General features: G+C 43.4%; 1 protein-coding gene across 1 annotated transcript; it reads left to right on the top strand.

The window, feature by feature from the left end:
• The first annotated feature begins 936 nt into the window (after nucleotides 1-936).
• LOC106568855 (divergent protein kinase domain 1B) lies at nucleotides 937-19,183 on the top strand. The gene is made up of 7 exons (XM_014139593.3): nucleotides 937-1,661; nucleotides 5,383-5,517; nucleotides 8,963-9,070; nucleotides 9,165-9,341; nucleotides 17,121-17,347; nucleotides 17,578-17,719; nucleotides 18,349-19,183. The coding sequence occupies exons 1-7, from the start codon at nucleotides 1,593-1,595 to the stop codon at nucleotides 18,790-18,792; spliced, it is 1,302 nt and encodes a 433-aa protein (XP_013995068.1). The 5' UTR covers nucleotides 937-1,592; the 3' UTR covers nucleotides 18,793-19,183.
• The last annotated feature ends 3,571 nt before the right edge of the window (nucleotides 19,184-22,754 follow it).

Below are 22,754 nucleotides of genomic sequence, written 5' to 3'. Positions count from 1 at the left end.
TGTATCAGTGATGTTTCCAATGTATAGTCTATTACAGTGTATTGCATTGGGGGCTATGGAGGGTGGAGAATGAAGGGGGTGGAGTTTTGGAGGGGGTGGAGAATGAAGTGCTGCTGGATATGTACTACACAGTCCACCTCCAAAACTACAAATATTAGGTTAGTAGAGACCCTACTGAGTATTTTCCACACCACTTTAGCTGAGACAGGTAGAACAAGTTTCTAAAAACATATGTATTTTTTCTCTTAAATTACTTATTGCCTTTTCTTGTTGGCACAATACAAGTGGCAATTGATAAAAATGCAATATCTTTTGAATGAGTTATCCACATTTCAATGTTTTGAAATACGGGCTTTTATTTTAAAGGTTTCCTTATTACTATACGAACATGACATTGTCATTTGTCCTGCTGGCAGAATACTGGTGGCTTGAGACCTGCAACTTGCCCTTTTAAAATAGCACTCTCATGAGTCACTGCAAAACTGGCTGTTAAAGGCGCTACATGGTCAATCAGGAGTCTGCATTGGCCGTGTTGGTGCTGACATCTTCAGGACAGGAATACCGGTTTACTTAACGGAGGAATAAACACACATGTTCATCATTGGTGTTTCAACCAGAACGGGGAAAATGCACTTTATTTATTTTCGCACATGCGCAGTCATACATCTCTCATAGGGCATGACTGTACCAGTGTAAGAACACAATTCAACAACATATTAGTCCACATGCCAACAGGCCGTGAAGCATTTGTGGTGATATGGCCTCCGCAGAGGTCAGGTCAGGGCAGCGCTGAGCAGCGCTGTTGTGAAGGAAGTTGTCAAGGAAGTGAGTTTCTGTTTATACAGGACCTCCCGCCCTCACCTACCGTCAACCAATCATGTCAATGCGGAGCAAATACGGAGTCCTCCCCATTGTTACAACATTTGAGAGGCGTACGGCGATGTGGTACAGAGCTCAATTTGGCATCTGCGTTCCTCCTCCGGATGCTCCGTGATTGCGTCACACCATCCATTTAGTGGCTCCGACAAAAAAATTTGGTCAGGCATAAATTGGCTCTTGCTGTTACGAGAGTTCGTTCGTAGAGTTAGAAGGGGTAGAATAGTAGCGTAATCAATAATGTATTTTTTTAAACGGAGGAGTCGGACAGGATTTTTCAGTCAACATTAATAGCCTAACCGATGGCGCCTAGGCAACTGAAAACGTGCTCAGAATGTCAGTGTGCATGTTGTAAAGGGATTATAGCTACACTTTGTATTTTTCCCCAAGGACGGCTGAAAGCTTAGGATAGGCTATGATTCTCTGCAAAACGAATGCCGTTGTTTGTGTTTAAAATTGGATTATGAAACGATGCCCACTTTCTCGCTGACCTGGACTGTTTAGATTTTGTCTTTTATTTTCATAAAGGATCTTTGCTCCACATGCAAATCTCGAACGATAAATGCGCACAATACTGAATGCCATAAGGGTGAACAGGTGACGTCAGTTTAGTGTGCTCAGACTGGAGATGCTGGTCCCATGGATGTGACTCGACGGGAATACGGTTCAGTGATTTGCCGTTCCAGCCCGAGCGCGTTCTACTAACGGAATCGCTTATGATGCCCAGAGGTTTACGGAGGCTCGTGCACCTGGTGCTGTTTTGCCCTATGTCGAAGGGGCTGCAGGTGGGACCACTAGCTGAGATTTGGCTGCGTTTTTGTGCCCTATATGCCATCAGATCGTTACAAATAAGAGTATTCTCTCTCTCTATTTGTCAATAAATTGCTAAACCATAGACCTCTAATTAGGTAATAACACAATAAACCATTGTATTGATTTTATTTTGTCTGCACAAAGTTGACACCAGGCTATTTGCCTTGTGGACACTGGGGTGCTATTGAATATCAATGTTAGAAAGATCTGAGTGATATACATCCGTGGTATTCATTTCTTGAAAACACAAGCCTTTCAGTTTTGGCTGTAGTGAAGGCCCTGAAACTGAATAATGGCTTGGCAAGTTGCATGAAATCGAGACAATATATTACCCCCAGAGTATGGGTTCTGCACGTACTTATGTATTAAAAGGGATTATTCATATTCATTTGCAACCTGGTCTCAGAGCATTGCATATTATTCTATACGTACACTGAACAAAATATAAACATGTAAAGTGTTGGTCCCATGTTTCATAAGCTGAAATGAAAGATCCCAGAAATGTTCCATATGCACAAAAAGCTTATTTTTCTCAACGTTTGTGCACAAATGTGTTTACATCCCTGTTAGTGAGCATTTCTCCTTTGCCAAGAGCATCCATCCACCTGACAGGTGTGGCATATCAAGAAGCTGATTAAACAGCATGACCGTTACACCTTGTGCTGGGAAAAATGTGCAGTTTTGTCACACAACACAATGCCACAGGTGTCTCAAGTTTTGAGGTAGCGTGCAATTGGCATGCTGACTGCAGGAATGTCGACCAGAGCTGTTGCCAGAGAATTGCATGTTCATTTCTATACCATAGTCCGCCTTCAACATCATTTTAGAAAATTTGGCAGAACGTTCAACCGGCCTCACAACCGCAGACCGTGTGTATGGCATTGTGTGGGTTAGCAGTTTGCTGACGTCAATGTTGTGTACAGAGTTCCCCATGGTGGCGGTGGGGTTATGGTATAGGTAGGCATAAGCTACAGACAACGAACACAATTGCATTTTATTGATGGCAATTTGAATGCACAGAGATACCATGACAAGATCCTGAGGCCCATTGTCTTGCCATTCATCGGCTGCCATCACCTCATGTTTCAGTATAATAATGCACGGCCCAATGTTGCAAGGATCTGTATGTACACTCTTCTTGGAAGCTGAAAATGTCCCAGTTCTTCCATGGCCTGCATACTCACAAGACATGTCACCCATTCAGCAGGTTTGGCATGCTCTGGATCGACATGTATGACAGACAGCGTGTTCTATTTCCTGCCAATATCTAGCAACTTCGCACAGTCATTGAAGAGGAGTAGGACAACATTCCACAGGCCAGAATCAACAGACTGATCAACTCTATGCGAAGGAGGTGTGTCGCGCTGCATGAGGCAAATGGTGATCACACCAGATACTGACTGGTATTCTGATCCATGCCCATACTGTTTTTTAAAGCTATCTGTGAACAACAGATGCATATCTGGGCCTAATTAATTAATTTAAATTGACTGATTTCCTTATATGAACTGTAACTCAGTAAAATCTTTTAAATTGTTGCATGTTGCGTTTGTATTTTTGTTCAGTATAAATCCTAGACGCTCCATTTAGTATGATATATTATGTTTGGTATGGTTACATAAGACAGATGGTTACTTAACCCTTTTATCTTACCCTTCCCCTAACCTTAACCCTTTTATCTAACTCCTAAACTTAACCCTAACCCCTGGGTAACGTTAGCCACCTAGCTAGAATTTGTAACATATCTTACATTTTGCAAATTTGTAACAAATTGTACATTTTTCAAATTCATAAAATATTGTACGTTTTTCAAATTCGTAACATATAATACAAATTGTAATTCGTAATATATCATATGAAATGGGTGATGGACATCCACAAATTAATACATGCCATACGAAACTTAACATAACATACTAAATTGAGTTTCTCAGGTTTGCGTAGAGCATAATACAAAATGCTCTGAGACCAGGTTGCCATTTTGTGACAACCAAACCTTATACTCGATGAACGTTTGAGGAGTAAAAGAAAGGTGCCAGGAATGGCAAGACTGCATATTTCTTTGCACATTAGACAGTTCAACAAGAGGGCATCTGTTAAAAATTTTACTTTGTAGATGCCCCTCTCTGATATGGCACAACAGCCAACAGTAAAGTGTCAAACCTGCTCTCACTCCCCCTCGCTGGCACTGGAGGGCGCCAGGCTGCCGATCATTACGCACACCTGTCACCATTGTTACGCACATCTGCGCTTCTCTGGACTCACCTGGACTCCATTACTTTGTTGATTGCCCCTCCTATATCTGTCTGTTCCTCGGTTTGATCCCTGTGTCAGCATTATTGTTGTTATGTTTCCCCTGTTCAGACGCTGTACTTGTTTGTTTCATGTCAGATATTTATTAAATATCCACTCCCTGTACTTGCTTCTCGTCTCCCAGCGTCTGTCTTTACAGAATGCTGACACCCATATTGGAAGCATCAGGGAGTTTCTTTTTTGTTTTTTTTGTTTTGATTGGTGACCTCGGGTCCGAGTGCCGTTGCCGACGGAACCGGGGATGCCTTAGCTGGCTCATCAGACTTCCAGGCCTTAGATGGCTCGAGAGGTTTTCTTGCCTCGGTTGGCTCGGCAGGCTCCTGCCTCAGCTGACTCGTCAGGCTCCTGCCCCACGCCTCAGCCGACTCGTCAGGCTCCTGCCCCTCAGCTGGCTCATCCGGCTCCCGCCCCTCAGCCGGCTCGTCAGGCTCCCGCCCCTCAGCCGGCTTGTCAGGCTCCCGCCCTTCACCTGTCTCGTCAGGCTCCCACGTCTCAGCAGGATCATCAGGCTTTCATGCACGCCTCAGCCGGCTCGTCCGGCTCCCACGGACGAGCCGTCAGGGTCCCACACACGCCTCAGCCGGCTCGTCAGGCTCCCAAGCACGCCTCAGCCGGCTCGTCAGGATCCCACGCCTCAGCAGGATCGTCAGGCTCCCACGCCTCATCCGGCTCGTCAGGCTCCCCCGCCTCAGCCAACTCGTCAGGCTTCCATGCCTCAGCCGGCTCCCATGTCTTGGCCGGCCCGTCAGACTCACCCAGGTGGGATGCTGGGTGGCGCCCCTAGAGGGGGTGGGGTACTGTCACACCTGCTCCCGCTCCTCCTGCCTGGCGCTTGAGGGCGCCAGGCTGCCCATCATTACGCACACCTGTCACCATCGTTACGCGCACCTGCGCTTCTTTGGACTCACCTGGAATCCATTACTTTGTTGATTTTTCCCTCCTATATCTGTCTGTTCCTCGGTTTGATCTCCATGTCAGCATTATTGTTGTTGTTTCCCCTGTTCAGACGCTGTCCTTGTTTGTTTCATGTTAGTTATTTATTAAATGTTCACTCCCTGTACTTGCTTCTCATCTTCCAGCGTCTGTCCTTACATAAATAGAGGTTCCAATGGGTCATTGAGTTAGAGCATGCTGCTGGCCAAATCAGGGTTGTGTGTTTCTTCCCCGCAATGGCCATGCTGATAGTTCTGTATTTCGCCTTGGATAAAAATGTCTTCTACAAGACCATATTATAATGATTGCTTAGATTTCTCAGTGTCTTTCTGGTCTAAAACCCCTCTCTTCCTCAGTATGTGTGTCTTGTTTGGGATAAAGCAGAAGACACATTTCTGTAGGACTGTGGACTTTGGTCAATGTGTAATCTTCTCCTGTCCTGTGTAGAGTCGTCTCCCGGCGTTAAAGGTGAAGTACCTGCTGCTGGCCTGGCTGGGGATCCTGGTAGCCAGCTGGGTCCTCTACATGCAGTATTCCTCCTACTCAGAGCTCTGCCGAGGACACGTCTGCCACATGGTCATCGTAAGTATGAAACCGTGTGAACACCCTGACACCTCCTACGAAGGAAGGAGAAAGAGAGAGCGTGGGAGTAAGGGATTGGAAGGAAATATAAAGGGACTGGGAGGGAGGGGGCAGGTGTGGGCAAGCTGTGGGTGGAAGATAGAACACTAAGGTCTGGAAATGGACAGATGGAAAGAGTGAATGAGAAAAAGGGTAATCTGTATTTTGTGTCAGTGACTGCTGAGTGCAGGATGGTTTCTCTTATAATACAGTAGCAAATTTGGACCAGGAAAAAGTAATTAACAGAATACCTGATAAGAGTAACACTGGATGAGAAATCAGTGATGTAACAGAGTTTCTGCATCCAAAATGGCATCTTATTTCCTCAGGCTCTGTCCAAAAGTTGTGCACTGAATAGGGAATAGGGTACCATTTAATGATAACCAGGCCACAGGAGAAGTGACTCTACTCTAGTTTCCTTAAGCATTGTGATAAACAGTGATGAGAAGTACAGTGGGGGAAAAAAGTATTTGATCCCCTGCTGATTTTGTACGTTTGCCCACTGATAAAGAAAGGATCAGTCTATAATTTTAATGGTAGGTTTATTTGAACAGTGAGAGACAGAATAACAACAAAAATATCCAGAAAAAAAGGCATGTCAAAAATCTTATAAATTGATTTGCATTTTAATGAGGCAAATAAGTATTTGACCCCCTCTCAATCAGAAAGATTTCTGGCTCCCAGGTGTCTTTTATACAGGTAACGAGCTGAGATTAGGAGCACACTCTTAAAGGGAGTGCTCCTAACCGCAGCTTGTTACCTGTAAAAAAGACACCTGTCCACAGAAGCAATCAATCAATCAGATTCCAAACTCTCCACCATGGCCAAGACCAAAGAGCTCTCCAAGGATGTCAGGGACAAGATTGTAGACCTACACAAGGCTGGAATGGGCTACAAGACCCTCGCCAAGCAGCTTGGTGAGAAGGTGACAACAGTTGGTGCGATTATTCGCAAATGGAAGAAACACAAAAGAACTGTCAATATCCCTCGGCCTGGGGCTCCATGCAAGATCTCACCTCGTGGAGTTGCAATGATCATGAGAACGGTGAGGAATCAGCCCAGAACTACACGGGAGGATCTTGTCAATGATCTCAAGGCAGCTAGGACCATAGTCACCAAGAAAACAATTGGTAACACACTACGCCGTGAAGGACTGAAATCCTGCAGCCCGCAAGGTCCCCCTGCTCAAGAATACATATACATGCCCGTCTGAAGTTTGCCAATGAACATCTGAATGATTCAGAGGACAACTGGTGAAAGTGTTGTGGTCAGATGAGACCAAAATGGAGCTCTTTGGCATCAACTCAACTCACCGTGTTTGTAGGAGGAGGAATGCTGCCTATGACCCCAAGAAAACCATCTCCACCGTCAAACATGGAGGTGGAAACATGCTTTGGGGGTGTTTTTCTGCTAAGGGGACAGGACAACTTCACCGCATCAAAGGGACGATGGACGGGGCCATGTACCGTCAAATCTTGGGTGAGAACATCCTTCCCTCAGCCAGGGCATTGAAAATGGGTCGTGGATGGGTATTCCAGCATGACAATGACCCAAAACACATGGCCAAGGCAAAAAAGGAGTGGCTCAAGAAGAAGCACATTAAGGTCCTGGAGTGGCCTAGCCAGTCTCCAGACCTTAATCCCATAGAAAATCTGTGGAGGGAGCTGAAGGTTCGAGTTGCCAAACGTCAGCCTCGAAACCTTAATGACTTGGGGAAGATCTGCAAAGAGGAGTGGTACAAAATCCCTCCTGAGATGTGTGCAAACCTGGTGGCCAACTACAAGAAACGTCTGACCTCTGTGATTGCCAACAAGGGTTTTGCCACCAAGTACTAAGTCATATTTTGCAGAGGGGTCAAATACTTATTTCCATCATTAAAATGCAAATCATTTTATAACATTTTTGACATGCGTTTTTCTGGATTTTTTTGTTGTTATTCTATCTCTCACTGTTCAAATAAACCTACCATTAAAATTATAGACTGATCATTTCTTTGTAAGTGGGCAAACGTACAAAATCAGCAGGCGATCAAATACTTTTTCCCCCACTGTAACCAATCATTCCCAGATCAACAACGTCAGCACAGTCATTTCCCTCGTCACATATTTTACATTTCAGGTTGAATATAAGCAGCAAGGGCGAGATCCCTGTGAAATATTACATATATACTCTGAAGTGGGAGTGTTTGTTGTTCAGCAGTCAGCACATACATATTCAGGAGTAAAGGATCAAGAGAGAGAGGGGAAGGGTAAAGATGAATGGCCAGACTGAGGTGGTCCTGTTTTGGTGTCTTTATCTATGTATAGTGAAATTGTGATGAATAAGGCAGTACTATCGTGCCCTACTCTTCCTTGTGCTGTGAGAGGGAGAGGCAGGCTGTCTGTCTCAGGACATACAAGACAGGGAAAACAGTGTCTGGAAAGGGGGAACATGGAGAGAGGAGATAGATGGACGGCGAGTGTGTGTGTGTGTGAGAGAGAGAGGGAGTGAGTGTAAAAGAGAGAAGGAAGGAATGAGCGAAGAGTGTTGTCATTGTTGTGTGTGTGTGTCCCCCTAGGCTAATTTGCACATTAGTACGACATTAAGGACGACTGGGCCTTTAATTGGTTGGCTCGCAACCAAAGTGGCCAAAATGAAGTCATATTACCATAGCAACTGTTATACTGTGGAGAAGGAGGTCACAGCCTATAGTCTTTATTTGTCAATTTTGTTTTGGAAGAGTGAAACTGTTTGGGTGGATCTCATCTTACTGTGGCACTAGCTACTGGAGCAGTGGATTTAGCTACAGGCTGGCGTGTTGCCTGGATGTTTTGCCTGTATGTTTTGCCTGGATGTTTTGCCTGGATGTTTTGCCTGGATGTTTCCTAAGCAAGATAATCTCACACCCACACATGCTAATTTATGCAATGACTTTACTTCTCCTTTCTGCTTCTGCAAACAGTCTTTTCCAGATATTTTTTGGGGTTGGGGTATATCGTTACACGGTGCCAACAATGGTGCCCAGCTCTGGGTGGACTAAATATAACCGATACATGTGTATGAACACGTAAGCCATCTCACAGGGGGTGAAAATAAGTTGACATCTGTGTGGAAACTGGAAAATCCTCACCGTTGTTATCTACAGTATAAAAAAAAGCTATGGTTTGCATGCAGGTGGGTATCTCCACCTGGGATTTAGACCATAGTACATATGAAGGAGAGATGGTAATGGCTAGAAGAGATACAATTATTCACCTTTGACAATTTGACAAAAACTGTATTTTTTTTAGCTAACCTGTTTCCTAACCTTTACCTATTTCACCTAATCTGCTTTGTAAGTTCTCATAACCTGCTATATTGTAGGATCCTTGGATCCTCTTCCTGTTGATAATGTGATGATGTATTTTCTGTTTCCTGTCTGTCTCAGTGTGACCACTACAGGAGAGGCATTATCTCAGGGTCGTCCTGCAAGGCCCTGTGTGAGGAGAGGAGCCTGACCCTGCAGCGATGCATGTCCACCTCCTCCACACACCAAGTAGGTAACACATACACACACATCAGGTAATACCCACGCACACACACTCTATTTACTCTGTCTCTATGTAATGTGTATTTACCTGTGGTTCTAGGTGTACAGTGGTCTGTGGAAGGACAGGCCTGTGGTGATAAAGTGTGGTCTGGAAGAGCCTCTGAAGGGGGACGGTGCTCCTGACTCTGTACTGAGACAGGAAATGACCCTGTTCGACAAGCCCACCCGCGGGACCTCCATGGATGAGTTCAGAGAGATGTTACTCAGCTTTCTCAAGGTCTGGTTGCCCATTTCACTTCCTGTCAGTCCTCACAGTTAGATTAGATAGAAGAGCTTTCCACAATAGACATGTTGGTTGTTTAGCAACACAACCCAGGCGTGCGTTACTATGGGGCAAAACAGACAGGGTTGGCTAAGATAGAAGCTATATTTAGTCTCCAATGTTTTTTGAAAACTTAAATACATTTGTACAATGAGCACTTGTCTTTCAATTAAATCGTTACAGTTGTTGGTTAGCTAGCTAGTGAATTTGAACCATATTAGCATTGACATGAAATCAGTCAAAACATAGTATCAATAACGAGCCACTTATGATTCCCCACATGGCAGTTTCTTGTCATTCTTGCTAGCAATCTGGCCATCCAGAATCACAACAGGATGACATCTGCCCCATGGAAGCGCACATCGTTTTCGTGACGTTGTCAGCTAACCATCTATAGGGAACTGGTGTTTTTTGGTGATATCAGGCAGTACAGGCACATTTGAAATGCAATTTAACTCAACCCCTCAATCAGAGAGGAGGGAGATAGAGATAGAGGATAGAGTGTGTGATGGAAGGAGGCGGTAGGGGGAGGGAGGGAGAGGCAGAGAGAGGTTAGGGGTTGAAGCCCCATGCCAAATATAACCCTACACGTCATTGTCAGTACAATGGCTACACTCTCAGCCGTATAGAGATGGGCTGAGAGTGGGGAAGGGAATAAGTTATATGGAAGAAATCTAGCACATTTCAATCATTCCACACAGTCTTGTTTTTATTATGGTGTGTACGACTAACTGAACTGAAAAGTGAACTGTTTCAGTTTGTCTATTTTTTTTCTTCTTTAAATAGCATTATATACACTCAGTGGCCAGTTTATTAGGTACACCACCCCATTCATGAAAATGGTTTGCTCCTCCAGACAGTAGCTATGTTTCCATTAACTTGTCCAGTGATTTTTCTTTTCTCGACCTGTAGAACATTTGAATAGAAAATAGATGTGACAGTTGCCTGTTAGGTTGCATTTCCATTGAACTATCTTGAGTCGATTTAAAAACAGCTGGATGTAATGAATTCACACCTAAACACTTTTTCAGAAAACCCAGTGTCTAATAAAAATGTAGTGGTTGAAGTGTTACCATTATCCATTCAGGCAAATTGCGCATTAATAAATTGCTGACATTTGTATGCCCTCCCATCTATCTGTTTCATGTCTCGGGTATTCTGCGAAAGCCAGCATGCAATAATTGACTAATATTTGCCACATTCTAATAATTCCTATGTTCCTAACATATCGGCTGCCTAGGCTAGTCTGTGCCATGGTGAAATTTGCACTCCTGTAGAGCTGAAATAATTGGATGGTGAAACTTGCCAGCCAACCAGGAAAGCAAGGTGAGCAGTGGAAATGTGTTCTCTGGAGTGATGAATCACGCTTCGCCATCTGGCAGTCCGACGGACAAATCTGGATTTGGTGGATGCCAGGAGAACGCTAACTGCCCCAATGCATAGTGCCAACTGTAAAGTTTGGTGGAGGTGGAATAATTTTCTGGGGCTGTTTTTCATGGTTCGGCCTAGGCCCCTTAGTTCCAGTGAAGGGAAATCTTAACACAACACCATACAATGGCATTCTAGAGGATTCTGTGCTTCCATCTTTGCGGCAAAAGTTTGGGGAAGGCCCTTTCCTGTTTCAGCATGACAATGCACTCATGCACAAAGTGAGGCCCATACAGAAATAGTTTGTCGAGGTCGGTGTGGAAGAACTTGACTAGCCTGCACAGAGCCCTGACCTCAACCCCATCGAACACCTTTGGGATGAATTGGAACGCCGACTGCGAGCCAGGCCTAATCGCCCAACATCAGTGCCCGACCTCACTAATTCTCATGTGGCTGAATGGAAGCAAGCCCCCGAATGGAAGCAAGCCCCCGTAGCAATGTTCCAACATCTAGTGGAAGGCCTTCCCAGAAGAGTGGAGGCTGTTATAGCAGCAAATGGGGGACAAACTCCATATTAATGCCCATGATTTTGGAATTAGATGTTCGACAAGCAGGTGTCCATATATTTTTGATCATGCAGCCATATCTAGAAAAACTAATTCCAAAGAGTGGACCTAAAATTGTGTATGAACAATAATTCCTATGTCGAAGATGTGAAAAATATTTGTTGGTCTAATGTGTCTAATGAGGAACATTCGGTTGCTGCATTTATGAAACTGCTTCTTCCGGTTACTGATAGGCATGCGCCCGTCAAGAAACTGACTGTTAGAACTGCGAAATCCCCATGGATAGATGATGAATTGAAAACCGTATGGCTGAGAGGGATGAGGCAAAGGGAAAAGTCTGACTAACAAAGCAGACTGGTAAACATACAGTAAATTGAGAAATCACATAACTAAACTAAACAAAAAGAAGAAACTATACTATGGAACAAAGATAGATAATAAAGTACTTTGAATGAAATTTTTTCCAAAAAAGCAAACCTATCCTTCATTGAGGCAGATGGCTTGTTCATGACAAAATCCTTTATTGCCAACCACTTTAATAACTTTTTTGTTGACAAGATTAGCAAACTTAGGTATGACATGCAAACAACAAGTATTTAATACTGAACCTTCATATTCATGCATAATGGACCAAATAATGAAAGACAAGCACTGTAGTTTTGAGTTACACCAAGGTAAATTGCTGAGGTTGGTAGCAGAGTACATTGTGACTCCTGTTTGCCACATCTTCAATTTAAGCCTGGAAGAAGGTGTGTGCCCTCAAACATGGAGGGAGGAAAAAGTCATTCCGCTACCCAAGAATAGCAGAGCACCCTTTAATGGTTCAAACAGCTGACCAATCAGCCTGTTACAAGTGCTTAGCAAACTTTGGGGAGAAATTGTGTTTTATCAAATACAAAGTTTATTTTACAGAAAACAAATGAAAAAGCATGAGCTGGCACACACCCAGAGAATATTATTTAGTGTAGAGGTGCTGATTAACGGTTAATAAACTGTAAGCTATAAAAACAAAGTGTCACACAACCTATATACTGTACAGTTGAAGTTGGAAGTTTACATGCACCTTAGCCAAATACATTTAAACTCAGTTTTTCACAATTCCTGACTTTTTTTCCTAGTAAAAATCCCCTGTCTTAGGTCAGTTAGGATCACCACTTTATTTTAAGTATGTGAAATGTCAGAATAATAGTAGATTGATTTATTTCAGCTTTTATTTATTTCATCACATTCCCAGTGGGTCAGAAGTTTACATACACTCATTAGTATTTGCTAGCATTGCCTTTAAATTGTTTAACTTGGGTCAAACGTTTCGGGTAGCCTCCCACAAGCTTCACACAATAAGTTGGGAGAATTTTGGCCCATTCTTCATGACAGAGCTGGTGTAACTGAGTCAGGTTTGTAGGCCTCCTTGATCGCACATGCTTTTTCAGTTCTGCCCACAAATTTTCTATAGGATTGAGGTCAGGGCTTTGTGATGGCCACTCCAATACCTTGACTTTGTTGTCCTTAAGCCATTTTGCCACAACTTTGGAAGTGTGCTTGGGGTCATTGTCCATTTGGAAGACCCATTTGCGACCAAGCTTTAACTTCCTGACTGATGTCTTGAGATGTTGCTTCAATATATCCACATAATTTTCCTCCTCATGATGTCATCTATTTTGTGAAGAGCACCAGTCCCTCCTGCAGCAAAGCACCCCCACAACATGATGCTGCCACTCCCGTGCTTCACGGTTGAGATGGTGTTCTTTGGCTCCCCTTTTTCCTCCAAACATAACAATGGTCATTATGGCCAAACAGTTCTATTTTTATTTCATCAGGCCAGAGGACATTTCTCCAAAAAGTACGATCTTTGTCCCCATGTGCAGTTGCAAACCGTAGTCTGGGCTTTTTATGGCGGTTTTGGAGCAGTGGCTTCTTCCTTGCAGAGAGCCCATTCAGGTTATGTCGATATAGGACTCGTTTTACTGTGGATATAGATACTTTTGTACCTGTTTCCTCCAGCATCATCACAAGGTCCTTTGCTGTTGTTCTGGGATTGATTTGCACATTTTGCACCAAAATACATTCATTTCTAGGACACAGAACACGTCTCCTTCCTGAGCGGTATGATGGCTGCGTGGTCCCATGGTGTTTATACTTGCGTACTATTGTTTGTACAGATGAACGTGGTACCTTCAGGTTGTTGGAAATTGCTCCCAAGGATGAACCAGACTTGTGGAGGTCTACAATTTTTTTTCTGAGGTCTTGGCGGATTTCTTTTGATTTTCCCATGATGTCAAGCAAGGAGGCACTGAGAAGGTAGTCCATGAAATACATCCACAGGTACACCTCCAATTGACTCAAATTATGTCAATTAGCCTATCAGAAGCTTCTGTAGCCATGACATAATTTTCTGGAATTTTCCAAGCTGTTTAAAGGCACGGTCAACTTAGGGTATGTAAACTTCTGACCCACTGGAATTGTGATACAGTGAATTATAAGTGAAATAATCTGTCTGTAAATAATTGTTGGAAAAATGACTTGTGTCATGCACAAAGCAGATGTCCTAACCGACTTGCCAAAACTATAGTTTGTTAACAAGAAATTTGTGGAGTGGTTGAAAAGTTTTAATGACTCCTACCTAAGTGTATGTAAACTACCGACTTCAACTACATATATATACACACACACACACACACACAGACACACACACACACACACACACACACACACACACACACACACACACACACACACACACACACACACACACACACACACACACACACACACACACACACACACACACACACACACACACGAGTGTGCGACTGTTTTTATAGCTTATAGAAAACAAATTCACGACAGACTTTCAGTGAGCTTATAGGGACGCTACAGTAGGGCAGCCGGCTAGGGCCATTATTGTTTTCTGTTTTTACAAATGACCTTCCACTGACCTTGAATAAAGCCTGTGTGTCAATGTACGCTGATGACTCAACAGTATACATGTCGGCTGCAGCAGTAAAATAAATAACTCAGACGCTTCAGTTTTAGAATGGGTGACTAGCAATAGGCCTGTGCTAAATATCTCAAACTAAAAGCATAATTTTTTGTACAAATCACGCACGCAACTCTAAACCTTGTTTAGATCTATTATTGAATAATGTGGCTATTGAGCAAGTTAAGGAGACAAAACTGCTGGGTGTAACCCTAGATAGTAAGCTGTCGTGATCAAAACATATACACTGTAGTGAGGCGCGTACTGGTGGCAGAGAAGTCAGGCGCAGGAGAGCGTAAACTGATTTACAACGGTGTCGTTTAATAAACATAAATCACCGTCAACAGAACAATACATGAAATGGGTTAAACAAAACCCGGTAATAACCATCATACCGTGCACAAGCACTACAAGAAACAATTACGGACAAGGACATGGGGGGGAACAGAGGGTTAAATACACAACATGTAATTGATGGAATTGGAACCAGGTGTAATGGAAGACAAGACAAAACCAATGGAAAATGAAAAGTGGATCGGCGAAGGCTAGAAGACCGGTGACGTCGACCGCCGAACGCCGCCCGAACAAGGAGAGGGACCAACTTCGGCGGAAGTTGTGACATACACTCAATGGTTGCTAAAATGAGAAGAAGTCTGTCCATGATAGGTTGTTGCTCTGCCTTCTTGACATCTCAGACAACCAGACAGATCCTACAGGCCCTAGTTTATTTTGCAGCTGGACTACTGCCCAGCTGTGTGGTAATGTGCGGCAAATAAATGTTTTTTATATATCTTGTAGTTTAATTTGCACTGTACTATGTATGATATCTAGATATTGTGTGTATGTACTGATATGTAGGCTGTGTGTGACGTTTTAAATGTACAGTGCATTCGGAAAGTTCAGACCCCTTCCCTTTTTCCACATTTTGTTGCTTTACAGCATTATTCTAAAGTGGATCAAATTACCCCATAATGATAAAGCAAAAACAGGTTTTAAATTATTTTTGCAAATGTATTAAAAATAAAAACATAAATAGCTTATTTACATATGTATTCAGACCCTTTGCTATAAGACTCAAAATTGAGCTCAGATGCATCCTGTTTCCATTGATCATCCTTGAGATGTTTATAGAACTTGATTGGAGTCCACCTGTGGTAAATTCAATTGATTGGACATGATTTGGAAAGGCACACACCTGTCTATATAAGGGCCCACAGTTGACAGTGCATGTCAGAACAAAAACCAAGCCATGAGGTTGAAGGAATTGTCCATAGAGCGATGAGACAGGATTGTGTTCAGGCACAGATCTGGGAAGGGTACCAAAACAATTCTGCAGCATTAATGGTCCCCAAGAACACAGTGGCCTCCATCATTCTTAAATGAAAGAAGTTTGGAACCACCAAGAACCCAAATAGTCACTCTAACAGAGCAACAGAGTTTCTCTGTGGAGATGGGAGAACCTTCCAGAAGGACAACCACCTCTGCAGCACTCCACCAATCAGGCCTTTATGATAGAGTGGCCAGACGGAAGCCAGTCTTTAGTAAAAAGCACAACAGTCCGCTTGGAGTTTGCCAAAAGGTGCCTTTTGGCAAACTCCAAGCGGACTGTTGTGCTTTTTACTAAAGACTCTCTCAGACCATGAGAAACTAGATTCTCTGGTCTGATGAAATCAAGACTGAATTATTTTGCCTGAATGCCAAGCATCACATCTGGAGGAAACTTGGCACCATCCCTACGATGAAGTATGGGGGTGGTAGTATCATGCTGTGAGGATGTTTTGCAGCAGCAGGGACTGGGAGACCAGGGAAATATGAACGGAAAAAGGGCAGTGAGATCCTTGATGAAACATTTCTCTAGAGCACTCAGAGACTCAGACGGGGGACAGGACAACGACCCTAAGCACACAGCCAAGACAATGCAGGAGTGGCTTCGGGACAAGTCTCTGAATGTCCTTGAGTGGCCCAGCCAAAGCCCGGACTTGAACCTAACCAAACATCTCTGGAGAGACCTGAAAATAGCTGTGCAGCAACGCTCCCCATCAAACCGGACAGAGCTTGAGAAGATCTGCAGAGAAGAATGGGAGAAACTCCACAAATACAGATGTGCCAAGTTTGTAGCGTCATACCCAAGAAGAATCGAGGCTATAATCGCTGCCAAAGGGGCTTCAGCAAAATACTGAGTAAAGGGTCTGAATACTTGTGAATAAATGTGATATCAGTTTTTCTTTTTATATACATTTGCAAAAATTCCTAAAAACCTGTTTTTGCTTTGTCATTGTGGGGTATTTTGTGTAGGTTGATGAGATAAAAAACACATTTTTATACATTTTAAAATAAGGCTGTAACAAAATGTGGAAAAGGTCAAGGGGTCTGAATACTTTCCGAATGCACTGCATTTCAGTCCTTGACTAATAATGTTCTGTATTATGTCATGTTTTATGTGGAACCCAGGATAATGGGGATCCTAATACCAAATCCCAACGGACCTGTGACCAACAGATACATATCTGTATTTCCAGTCATGTGAAATCGATATATTAGGGCCGAATATTTTTTTTTCAATTGACTTATTTCCGTATATGAACTGTAACTCAGTAAATCTTTGAAATTGTTGCATGTTGCATTTATATTTCAGTGTAGATGGGTACCTAATAATCTGTCCACGAAGTGTATATTTAAACAGTTCTTCTAGTCTTAGCTGGCTGATATTTACGCCGTTGCTTAAGTGTACAAGAACTGTAACATTCGCTTGCAAGGTTTGAACATCGCGGTCACCTGTACATATCAGTTCCTCACTTCGTCTTCTTTCTGTCCTCCCTGCAGTCTAACCTGGGAGAGCAGCCGTCTCTCACCACCTTGGTGGGTCGTGTCATCACCCTGGCCGATGTCAACAAGGACCGCAAGGTGTCCCTGGCGGAAGCCAAGTCTGTGTGGGCTCTCCTCCAGATCAACGAGTTCCTTCTGATGGTAGCCCTGCAGGAGAAAGAGCATACCCTCAAGCTGCTGGGCTTTTGCGGGGACCTGTACGTGACTGAGCGCGTGGGCCACAGGTGATGATCACTTTGGAAATAAGGGTTTTAATTAAAGAATGACTGTACTGGCTGATTTTAATTGGTTTTGTCCTAATTTTCAAGAAATGCCACTGCAAACATTTGTGTCTTGAATGTGTGGTTTGATTTGGTGTTCATTGGTTTCAAATTATATACTCTGGGATTAATTGCACATCTTGTTCGTGTATGTATTTTTTTTACCCAGAAATAATATTACATTCAATCGACAGCTCCCTCTATAGGTTGGAGGTCCCCAGCTACCTGCAGGCATTAGTCCCGGAGGCCCTGAGCTCCAGCCTGAACCAGTGGCTGGCCCCGGCATGGCCCCGGAGGGCCCGCATCACCATCGGCCTGCTGGAGTTCATAGAGGAGGTAAAGATAAGATTATGGGAGGAGCCATAGAGATAGAGTACTCATCTTTGTATCTGTGCCATTATAGCGTCTGTGACAGCATGGGCAGCGCCATTGAGGCCATCTCCATTTTAAAGTAGTCAATTTTCTTCACGATTGGCTGATCCCTCCTGATGACCTGGTTGAACATGACTCCAAAAGGGTCACCAGGAGGGATCAGCCAATGAAATTGGAAGTTTCCCCCTAGTTGGCTACATTAAAATGGTGGAAGCCCAATGGTACTGCCCATGCTAATATGACCTTTTGGCCACAGGTTGCGGCTCTGTGAATACATAAAACATATCAAGCTTAGACAGAGGACAGACAATTTTATAATCATTGGGAATAGAAAGTGTAGATGTCTGATTTATAATGATCTATACACTACACATCTGTATCCCATCAATGCCTTCCCTGTGGCTCAGTTGGTAGAGCATGGTGTTTGCAACGCCAGCATGGTGTGTGCAACGCCAGGGTTGTGGGTTTGATTCCCACGGGGAGCCAGCACAAAAAATGCACGAAATGGAATGTATGCATTCACTACTGTAAGTCGCTCTGGATAAGAGCGTCTGCTAAATGACTCAAATGTAATGTAAATGAAATTACAACAGGTGTTCCACGGGGCCTACGGCAGCTTCCTGATGTGTGATGCCAGCCCGCGCCACGTGGGGTACAACTTCCGGTATGACTGCAAGATGGCAGACCTGCGCAGCGTGGCATCCGAGATGGCGGTCCGCAGTTTCCTGCGGGGACGTCGCTGCGAGACCAATGCTGACTGCACCTTCGGGCGTGACTGCACTGCCACCTGCGATCGGCTGGTGAAGCAATGTAACACAGAGGTGGTCCAGCCCAACCTGGCCAAGGTGTGTGTGATGCTACAGGACTATCTGGTGTCCGGGGCACCCCAGGACCTCCGCATAGACCTGGAGAAGCAGCTCCGTACCTGTGTGACGCTCAGTGGCCTGGCTAGCCAGATGGAGGTGCACCACTCGCTGGTCCTCAACAACCTCAAGACCCTGCTGTGGAAGACCATCTCCAACACACAGTACTCCTGAGGACCACAGAAGAGCTGCTGGGAGCCATATGTAGGCCTGGGTTGTATTCATTTGACACCAAATAAAGGAAAATGGATTGAAACAAATGGACAACCCGAAGTTGTCCAGTAAGAACTGCAAATGTATTAACTGTTAAAATAATTTGCTACGGTATGCCCTAATGACCAGGAAAAAACAACAACACCAGGACCTACCCATAGGAGTGAGGCAGGTCCAAACTCTACCCTATTATTTACCCTAGAGGAACTTCCCCTCCTACCCTACTTTTTTGGGGCCGTTACAAGACATGCCAAAAGCTTGAGTAAAACAGACAAGTAAATCACTGACTGAAAGTGAAAATGAATGAAAATCAAATGGATTATGATTTAAAAGTAAAGGCAGTTTATTTTAATGGAAGGATTCTTTATTTTGTGAAGGAGGAAACTGTCTGGTGTATTCTCAGGGCCTTGCCTATGTAATGATAATTAACTGTACAGTATTCTACTTTAAAGAGTAGTTATTAAGTGTATAACTTCTATCAGGGAACGTCAATGTAGAGGTGTAATGCCATGAAAATATGGGAGTGATGTAACAGTATGTGGAAAAACTACTATTTTATCTGTGAGTGAATGGTCCATCAGACAAGGTCAAATGAGATGGAAATATGGAGGGATCACTTGAGCTTTTGTGATAGATCATAACCAATTGTTAAGGTCTGGGTGTAGCTGGTGCAGAGCAGTCAGGCGCAGGACAGCAGAGATGAGTAATAAAAGTAACTTTACTCAAAATGACCAAATACATGTAGTAATACCAAGCCCACACAAAAGGACCGAAATACATAAAACAAACACACAAAAAAACATGGGGAAAACAGAGGGTTAAGTAATGAACATGTAATTGGGGAATTGAAACCAGATGTGTAAAACAAAGACAAAACAAATGGAAAATGAAAAGTGGATCAGCAATGACTAGAAGGCTGGTGATGTCGACCGCCGAACGCCGCCCGAACAAGGAGAGGGACCGACTTCGGCGGAAGTCGTGACACCAATCTATATGACTCAGACGAAAAAAAAGAATACAGCACTCCAAACTATGGCAATTTTATAGACTAAAAAAATAGAAGTCTCAGTATTTTATGAATTATACAACAGGTTGGTCTAATCCTGAATGCTGATTGGTTAAAACTGCATTCCAGCCAGTATCTATTCCACAATGTACCACCAGCTAAATTATTACATTAAAATGACTATTTACTGTTCCATCTGATTGCGCAATCCACTGTCTCATCAGCCCAGCCAGGATGTTTATAAATTTGATCCACTACAAAAAGGCATCTAGACATTTAGTTAACAGCGGAGACTTGTTTAAACCTTGCTGTCTGTCTGACATGCCAGGCGATATCGCACCTCATTAGCTCATTGCTATGATGCATCCAAATAAACAATAAACATGATGCATCCAAACAAATGTCACAAAACAGCTTAAACAAATGCAGCTATTCAGGCTGCACTGTTTGACGTGACTAAGTTAGCCGAAGTTGGCTAGCTAGCAAGCAAGGGATAAGAACGTTGCCAGCCAGCATGGCAGTGGAACATTAAGTATGAACGACTGATACAGAACAAAAAATTGAACGACTGGGGCACGTCTCTGATTTGAATATGTTGGTAAACCGTTGTATAAAAGTGATAATGCACTCAAAGCCGGTGTGGAGGATATTGGCACGGTTTGCCCGGCCCTTGACTTAGTCTTGGGCCTAACACCCGTGCCAATATATACTCCAAACACTGGCTTCTCTGGCATTATCACTTATTAAGGGGAAACAAGCTGTCTTTTACCATTGTGTAGTTCGCCCCGCCAGTATTTCACAATTCACATTCCAACCAACCATGTTCTCACCTCAATTTTCATCCATCTTACCATGGCACCAATATATTCATTTTACAGGTGTACTTGTTAAGATAGTCTCCAGTGTCAGTAGATACATTGTAATAGTGACATGTTTCGGCATCTGAAGGGAAACGCTCATAAGAAAATACATTTCAACCAGTGAGATCAGCTTGAGATTTGAATTAGCTTGAAAATTGCATCATGATAAAAGTGATACTCAAAACCAAAATCTGGTCCATTAGGTAATTTTATTCTTCAAATCCAACAGAGTAAATTGGTTCCAAATACTACCTAATTAAATAAAAGGTACACAGTCCAGAGGTTAACATGATCAGATAACACTTATCATCCATCTACCCAAATACAGTGCCTATCAGATTCTACCAACTTTGCACAACTCTTACAGCAACATGCACAGTGTACAAAACATTAGGAATACCTTCCTAATATCGAGTTGTTCCTTAGCCCACTGCAACCCATTTATTTTTATTGTGCTGAAAGTGGAACTCCAAACTCGTCGGCTGCCATACCCCATTCATGTCAAGGTACGACGAGTTGTGCATTCTTTTGGGTCTTTGGGCACCAATGTTGTACTGGTCTGTCAGTTGACTAACTGTTGCCGGTCTGTTGCTCCGCACAATTCAGGTCAGGTCCTTTGTCGTCTTTCGTCAAAGACCCATTTTCGGCCACAGGCCTGCCGTTGGCCGGATGTCCTTTAGGTGGTGGACAATTCTTGAGACGCGGGAAACTTGAGCGAGAAAAACCCAGCAGCATTGCAGTTCTTGACAAACCGATACGCCTGGCCGCTACTACCATACCCTGTTCAAAGGCACTTCAATCTTGCCCATTCACCCTCTGAATGGCACACATACACAATCCATGTGTCTCAAGTATTAAATCTTTTAACCCATCTCCTCACCTTCATTTACACTGATTGAAGTGGATTTAACATGACATCAAGGGATCATAGTTTTCACCTGGTCAGGCCATGTCATGGAAAGAGCAGGTATTCCTGATGTTTTGTACACAGTGCTTGTTGCCGTAAGAGTTGTACAAAGTTGGTAGAATCGTATTCCAAATGATTCAGAACTAATGGTTGCCAAAGGTGCTTCCAAGTACTAAGTCGAGGGTGGAGACTTATCCAAATTATGATATTTCAGTGTTTAATTTGTTACATTTTCTATAACTTTAACGTTAAAGATGTGGAGTAGGTTGTGTAGATCTGTAGGACTATAATAAAATGTAATCCCTTAGATTACATATTAATGTCAAATGTCTGGCAGTCTGGCTGCGCTCCACAGGTAATATTACACTTCACTACATTACAACGGCTTGATTTGTTTGATCTGAGCAATTCTTCTTAGCTAGCTACATAGCCGTCTTTGTATCAAAGATAATTGTGTAGTTTAGAGTAACTGAGTAATTATCGAGGCTAGCTATCTTCGTCCTCCTAACGTAGTCAACACTGCTAGCTGCTAGCTAGCTAGTCATCACTGCTAGCTAGCCAACTTCTACCGACTAGCAGCACCGCAGAAACTATTACATTACAACGTAACGACTTGATTAGTGTGGTGTTAGTGTTAGTTAGCCAGCTACATAGTTGTCTTTGCTGTCTCTGTATCTAAGATAATTGTGTAGTTTGAGTTTGAGTACTATCGAGGTGAGCTAGCCAGCCGCGACGCGGCGCCAGACTTACTCAACACACCTAGTCATCATTAACCCACTGCCAGCTAGCCAACCGTTACCGACTAGCAGCGCTGTAGATACTAATACTTTACAACGGAACGATTTGACTAGTGCAGTGTTACCTAGCTAGCTACTTAGTTGTCTTTGTCATAGCTTGATAATTGTTAGCTAGCCAGCCATCGAGGTTAGCTAGCCAGCTATTTCCGTCCCCCGCGACGCCATTTTTCCTAACCCAGCCAACTATTACCGACGAGCAGCATTGTTGAAACTAAATACACTACAAGGAACGTCTTGATTAGTGTTATGTTAGCTAGCTAGCTACAAAGTTGCTTTGTATCATGACAAGGTGTAGTACTGAAACTACCGAGGTTACCTAGCCAGCTACACGTTCAAAGTCAACAACGCAGCCA

The sequence above is a fragment of the Salmo salar genome, chromosome 01 (genome assembly GCF_965601325.2).
Source record: "Salmo salar chromosome 01, fSalSal1, whole genome shotgun sequence".
Taxonomy (NCBI): Eukaryota; Metazoa; Chordata; class Actinopteri; order Salmoniformes; family Salmonidae; genus Salmo; species Salmo salar.
Note: the sequence above shows the minus strand (reverse complement) of the source record. Positions and strands in the feature narration are given on the sequence as shown.